The following is a 7156-nucleotide window of genomic DNA, read 5'->3' as shown; positions in this document are numbered from 1 at the left end:
CAAAATTTGTGGGCTCCAGTATTTCTCTGTGTGGCGGGTTGGTGACAGGGTGTCCCCACAGATTCCATCTGGCTGCCTGCATCTGCAAACAGGTCCGCAGGAATGCAGGTACTGCACAGCCCCCAGTCTCACTGATGGGGACTGCCTAAGTGCTGCAGTGAGGGACAGCTGCATTTCGTTCACTGAGGACCAGCTGCAGCTGGTTTTAGTGAACAGTCACATAGGCTAAGGGTGTGGGAAGTGCACACTCCTGGAGGAGAGCGGTTTTTAACACTTTTTAACGCTTGAACCACTGGCCCTCAGATTTGCAAGGCAGTGGCTTACAGGAGCCAGGGCACATCTGTGGACCTGCCTTTACTATACGCGGCTACGGCCGCCTGGCGCCGTGCCGCCTCCCCACAATCGGCTGTTTGTGGGCGTGTCATCTATTTTTGACAGACAGTTGTGTTCGTTAAATGTTAACCGAGTTTAATGTCGTGTTTCATATTCATTGTCCTGTCTGAATAAAAATCATTTTTACAGTAACCTAGATCTGAAAGATGTTAGTCAGCTGCCTAGCTGGGCTGTCTAATGTCTAGCTAGTGAGTAACAACCAACAACAAAAACAAAAAATGTCTGGCTAATTAGCCAGCTAATGCCTTCGAAGTTATATCTGGTTAGCTAGCTAGGTAGAAACGAACAACTAGCAACAAATACATTAGGATGAATTTTTTGTTGTTGTTATTGTTGGTTGTTACTCACTAGCTAGACATTAGACAACCTAGCTAGGCAGCTTATTAACATTTTTCAGAGCTAGGTTACAAAAATGATTTTTATTCAGACAGGACAGTGATAACTAATAGTAACGGAGATAACTACATAGCAGAGCCACCGACAATTTCAGAGACTTTTCTCCACGTTGCGTGGAGACACTTATCAGTGTCTCTGTAAGTGATTTTATTAAGTTGGGAAACCCGATACGGAAATTACGAGTTAGGTCCTCCATTGTGGAACGATAGAATGTGGAACTAAAATTAGAAAAAAATAGGAAAAATTTACTTGACGGATCATTACCGCGACGCGGCGATGGGGTCAAAGTTGAATTTTTGCCATCTCCCCCGCGGCCTCCCCGCCTCTCGCCCAGAGGCTGTAAATGACTGTAGAACGCCGCGCCGCCGGCAATCCCAACATGCCTTGCGGGGTCTGGCCGCCACCTCTCATTCAAAATGAATGGAGCAAGAAATACCAGCAACTGGGCAACCGAGCAACCAAAGTTGCCCGAAAAATATTGCCCACAGTTTAACTTATCGCAGGCAACGCCCGTAAACAGCCAATCAAAGTTTCGGGCTTCCTATTTCTCCAACCGATATGATACCATTTCGCGAATTATTGTTCCGCTCTGTGAGGAAAAATGGACTAACAAAAGAGAGAATTCCACACAGAATGGTCTAAGTATTTTTGTTCCTATCTCTATGACTATCTTAACTTAACTGGCTTAAAGATTTAAAAGAAAACTTTTCACATAGCCCGATAACTTGGCCAACACTGCACGGTTTCAATCTTTGCTGTATAGACGGTAAACAAAGTTAACGTATATTATTTATTTATTTATTTATTTTTAAACTTGGCACTTGATTTGCAAATTTAACACATTCCCTTTGCCTAAATCTATTTTCTCTAAAAACCTTCGCTTGCAATGCAGTGCTGTGTAATCAGATTTACGATTTAAATTCCTGGACAGTAGTAAATGGAAAATTGGGATGCAATGGGATGGTATACTGACATCATGGAATGAGTTTGGCCTGGTTGTTGGGTGTGTCTGCAGCACGGCAATATTCAAAACAACTCCCTCTAAAGTCATTGGACAGAAACCATGCTCACCACACTATAAAAACCACTGTGAGCTGTTGCAATTTTACTGAGGGTTAGAATGCTTCATTAAAAGAGTCAAGGTACACAGACCATGTACAATTTATATATATTTTGCTTAATTCTTATTGTACTGTGCACAGAAATAACATTTAGAAGTGGTAGTAAACTGTGGAGTTGTGAAATTAGTCTCAATATTTTAATACTTTTGGAGAAAACAAATGTATATCATTTTATCGCTTCTTTGACAGCACATCTGGATGTGGATTTATTTGATTGCTTCCTAAAAAAAGATTTATTTTGCATTTTAATTAGGCTTTTTTATTGGTTTATTAGAATGCTAAGTTTGGAAGATTCAACAGGTGTGAATAGCATTTTGGGATTTGCATGAAAATGCTCTCAACAGATATGTTATCCTTAATGTTATCCTTTGTAACCCCCGTTTCCAATTTTCTCCTGTATCCTGCAGGTGTATGACCCATGGATCAGAACAGCAGCAGTGAGGAGCTGCAACTTATTACTAGTGACCCCGTGGTGCTGAGGATTAAGATGGCCATAGCTCAAGTGCTGGTTTGGTTCTTTATTTACATCGACATCTTCATGCTCTTCACCTTCTTCAGTAAGCAGGCTTTCCGGGGCAACGCACGCTACATCCTGTTTGCTCACACCCTGCTGGTGGACTCAATCTACCTGCTGCTCACAGAACTGTCTATGCTGTTTAAGTATAACTATCTGCTCTGTCCTGTGGGTTCCTGCATCCTGCTCTGCATTGTCATGGGGATCGTTATCAGATGCACGCCACTGACCATCACTGCTATGTGCTTAGAGCGCTATGTGGCCATCTGCATGCCGCTAAGACACGCTGACATCGCCACCCCTCGTAGGACGCTGGCTGTCATCATCGTCGTCTCAGCCTACAGCTCCCTCACCCCTTTTGTGGACCTCTTTATCCTGATAGTCACGGCCCCGCCAGGCTACTTTGCCAAGCTGACCGTGTGCCAGTATAAGATCGTGATTGAGGCTCAGTGGCATAGCGTCATGCGGGCTGTCTGGTATCAAGTGGACTTAGCTGTGATTGTGATCATCATTCTGTTTTGTTTTTTTAAAATCATGCTGGCGGCTCTGGCTGCCTCTGGAGAAAATAAGCAGTCTGCGTCAAAGGGGAGACGCACACTCCTGCTCCACGGCCTGCAGCTCATTCTGTGCATAGCTGACATGCTGGGCCCCTACACTGAGAAAATGGCACTGGAGCACAATTTAGAGCTCTATTTGACTATACGATACTTCAATTTTGTGGCCTTGGGTATCGTCTCCAGGGCTTTGAGTTCAATAATATATGGTCTCAGAGATAAAAAGTTTTTCCTTGCTCTAATGTATTACACCACCTGCAGGTTTAATCACAATATAGCAGCTTAAAGTCTCTTCAGAGATGACTCAGTATATGTGAACACCATGATAACACTAATTCGTTATGCAAGGCCTTTTTGGCATGTGTAACTGTGAATACATCTGTCTCAAATATGCGCTTGAAATAACTGAAGTCTTTAGATGACATTGAAATTTCTAACACTGCTGAAGATCCCTGAGTTATCCCCATGAAACATGTTAAGTGTTTGTGAAAATAAATGTTGGTGAATATAAATGTGTACTTTAAAACTTTAAGTCATTTTCTGAAATTTTACTGACGTATAAAAGCTTTAATTATTTAAAATAGTTTCTGACCGAGATCCAATTAGTGTAATAGTTTAGTGCAATATGTAACCAAAATTATTATGAAAATTAGTGTTATTTATATTCAGCGGTGAAGAGAATGTGACATGAAAATTCATGCTGTAGTTTTCATTTGTACCGTAAACTGTCAAGTGAAATGTACAACTGTATAGTACAGTGAACTGTCAAATGTATAGCTTACATTAGACTTTTTAAATAAACCTTTTGTGAACTACTAAAATTTTGAAGGACAGCTTTTTGTTTTGCCAAGGGATTTAAATAAAAAAATTTTTAAACATGATTTTGCAGGCAGGCTGCGCCAGCTGGTGGAGAGAGCACTCGCACCTGGGTCGCGTTAGCTAATCAGCCCAGGTGCTTACAGGTGTGTTCCTCTCCACAGTTGGGGGGCCGAGACCAGGAGCGGGCGAGTTTCAGTTTTGTTTGTCGGAGCGCATGATTGGAGAAAGTGAACCGCAGCTGAAAAGCTGCCGCTCAGTTTTACTTCGTTTGTTTTAGTTCGTGGTTTTACTTCACTGTTTTTACTTTGGCCGTAAGGGTGAAGAAGTTCGTTTATTTGATTTCATGTTGGTGTGGGTGTGCTCTCTCTCTCTCCCTCTCCATGGGGCAACCAACGGTGCACACCCAGAACTACCACATCTCCCAGGGGGGTTATCACACCACCATGTGACAGTTATTGTGTGTAATACTTTAGGCAGTGAACCATGCATCACATCAGTGCAATAAACTAAATGACGTTGAAGTACACAATCAACAGTCAGGAGCATGGAAGCGGTGCTGCTGGGGGGTGCATCATACCAGCACACTCGGCCACAGTTGTTCTCCAGTTTAAAAGTAAAAGCACCCAGTCAAGCAACCCTGGTTATGGACAACACCTGCCTCTGTAAGAGGTCTGAGCTCAAAAGACCCTCCTCTCCCCTGGCTGCTAGCTCACTGGGTTCCCAGGCATTCCCTGGGTTTGCCCTTGTAGTCATGTGCTAACATTAGCTGTAGTGTAATCTAATTTCGCATAAATTTTCATCGTATTTTGTTCTGAGATATAAATAAAAAATTTTCCTAGTCCAGGGGTTCCTTTAGTCATGGCTATTTAGTAAAATTCTAAAGTTAGTTGGTTATATCCCAAGTGATTCTGCACTGGGTAGTTCTTTTTTGTCTTATTTATTCAATACTTAATGTTAGATAGTTAAACATGCCTTATTTTTTCCTCTCCGATTTCTGCTGCTGGTCTCCCAGAGCGTCCATGTGTTTCTAAGTTGCGATCCCGGTGCCTCCGTCTCGGCATGGTTACGTGCTAATATTATCTGTAGAGTATTATAATTTGATTCCAGGTAAATTTTGGTTGGATTTTGTTTTGAGATATAAATTCCTAGTACAAGGGTTCTTTCAGTCATTGCTATTTAGAAAAGCTACCTAAGTTAGTTGATTATAACCTGAGTGAATCCACATCGGGTAGTGATTTTTCGTGCTATTTATTCAACGACAGTTAAAAATGGCCGGTTATTTATTTATTTTCCTCTCTCCGGTTTCTACTGCTAGTTGTCCGGAGCCACCCGTGCATTTTTAAATTGTGGTCTTGGTGCCTCCATCGCGGCAGTAACTGACTCTAGGCATAGGGTGATAGTTAGGGGGTAAAAAATGTGGCCAAATCTGTGTGAGGGTTTCAGGATGATCGGAAAGAGATGCCACTGTTGGCAACTGGTTGAGCACCTCGAGAACAAGATTGTTGATCTTGAGCTCGCTGGACTCCACAGTTTGCCATTGGTACAGTTCCAGCAACTTGAGTAGCTTGCCCTTTAAGGAATTGATGTTCATGCCACAACCGGGAATGGAGGAGAATTCAGAGCAGGCAGGGAGAGACAGTCGATTGACAGTAGGGCGCACGTGCAGAAAAGGGCGTGCACAGTACACGGGTGACATCTCCAGAGGCTGTTCTGTCCAACCGGATTCCGGACCTTGCAGAAATTGGATCTGGCCCTTGACCCTGAGAGTGGGAGGACTAACGAGCCACTGGGCAGATGGGCACGTCATCCCAGAAAAGGGAGTTTGTGATGGTGGGGGACTCATTTATTAGGGGGGCTGACGGCATAGTCTGTTCGCATGCAAATGAATCTCATACGGTGTGTTGTCTGCCTGGTGCCCAGGTAGGAGATATCCTGGAGCGTACGGACAAGCTACTGGCCAGAGCAGGGAGGGATCCAGTGGTCATGGTTCACGTAGGAACCTACGACATTGGTAAGGGTGGGTTTGAGGTTCTTCAGGACAAATTTGTGGAGCTAGCAGAAAAGATTAGGAGCAAAACCTCGATGGTAGTTTTTTTCTGGAGTACTATCAATACCACATGCAAGCAGAGGGAAGAAAAGTTGTATTTGGAGGTTTAACGTATGGCAACAAACCTGGTGTAGAAAAGAGGGTTACAAGTTTATGGAGCATTGGGGCTACTTTTGGGACAGGGGTGACCTGTACAAGTGTGCACCTGAACCAGGGGGGTACTGCTGCACTGGGCCAGCATATGCTTAGTTTGGGTAACACCGGATTATTTAACCTAGGGACTTGGGCCAGGGAGTTTAGAGAGTGAAAGGGGTAGGGAGGTGCAGACTGCCTGGATGGAAGCTGTCAAGGCTTCTTATAATAGTGTGAGCATCAATTAAATCTTTTTAAAGCAAAATTGTAGTAAGGGTGGCTTGGGATGGCGGGGGGTGAGGGAACGGGAGAGGATGTATAGAAGTAATAATCTGAAATGTCTTTGTTTAAATGCTAGAAGTATAAAAAATTCATTTTTGGAATTTGATAGTTGGGATTACAGAGACATGGATTGGGGAGGAGGATGGGAATTAATATAGTACGGAGGGGTACAAATTAGGGAGGATAGATCCAATAAGAGTGGTGGGGGTGTAGCTCTTTGTGTCAGGGTGCGTGGGGGGTTAGGACCCAAACGCAGAGTGAGGGGGAAAAAAACTCAAAAACTCCAAAATGGGATGAACAAGACTTTACTAAACAAAACAGGAACTAAGGCAGGGAACAAAAAGCCTCGCAGGGCAACTCTCAAACAACACAAAGAAAAACTTCAAAATTACAGGAAACACAGAAAATCCAAAAGTCCAAAAGCACGTGGAAAACAGAACCTGGGCAGGAACACATGGGGCAGGAACATGATCGGAGGCATACACAAACAAACAACCAAGGATCCAGCACCTGAGTCAAGGAAGAAGGGAACTTAAATAGACACGACACTGACGAGACACAGGAGGGCACAATGAACAATCAGGCCACAGAGAGGGAAGGGAAAACGAGACAACCAAAAAACAATATTTGAACAATTGAAAACAATAATACAAATCAATTCTGGATCTGGTGCTAAGTAATGATCACGAGCATAGAAGTAATTGAGCCACTTGGGACTAGTAATCATACTGCAGTTAGTTTTGATATATTTTGGCAAATTAACAAGGCCTCCTCTATGGTCAGACTTTTTAGTTTAAGACAAGCCAATATTATATACTTTGATTTCCAAAAAGCATTTGATATTGTAAGACGTGAGAGACTTGTTAACAAAATGAAGATAGTAGGAATTAGAGGAGGT

The 7156-nt window shown here is 43.1% G+C and overlaps 1 protein-coding gene across 5 annotated transcripts; it reads left to right on the top strand.

Annotated features, from left to right (window-relative positions):
* Positions 1-1199: 1199 nt before the first annotated feature.
* Positions 1200-3593, top strand: LOC118210303 (odorant receptor 131-2-like). Of its 5 annotated transcripts, none has more exons than XM_035386364.1 (2): positions 1200-1425; positions 2318-3593. In XM_035386364.1, the coding sequence occupies exon 2, from the start codon at positions 2329-2331 to the stop codon at positions 3262-3264; it is 936 nt and encodes a 311-aa protein (XP_035242255.1). In that variant the 5' UTR covers positions 1200-1425; positions 2318-2328; the 3' UTR covers positions 3265-3593. The 5 variants fall into 5 exon arrangements, with proteins under 5 accessions (XP_035242255.1, XP_035242256.1, XP_035242253.1 ...); XM_035386365.1 differs by having other exon boundaries at positions 1200-1431; XM_035386362.1 differs by having other exon boundaries at positions 1201-1555.
* The last annotated feature ends 3563 nt before the right edge of the window (positions 3594-7156 follow it).

This window comes from Anguilla anguilla, chromosome 12, assembly GCF_013347855.1.
Source record: "Anguilla anguilla isolate fAngAng1 chromosome 12, fAngAng1.pri, whole genome shotgun sequence".
Lineage (NCBI taxonomy): Eukaryota > Metazoa > Chordata > Actinopteri > Anguilliformes > Anguillidae > Anguilla > Anguilla anguilla.
This window is presented reverse-complemented; position numbering and strand designations above follow the sequence as displayed.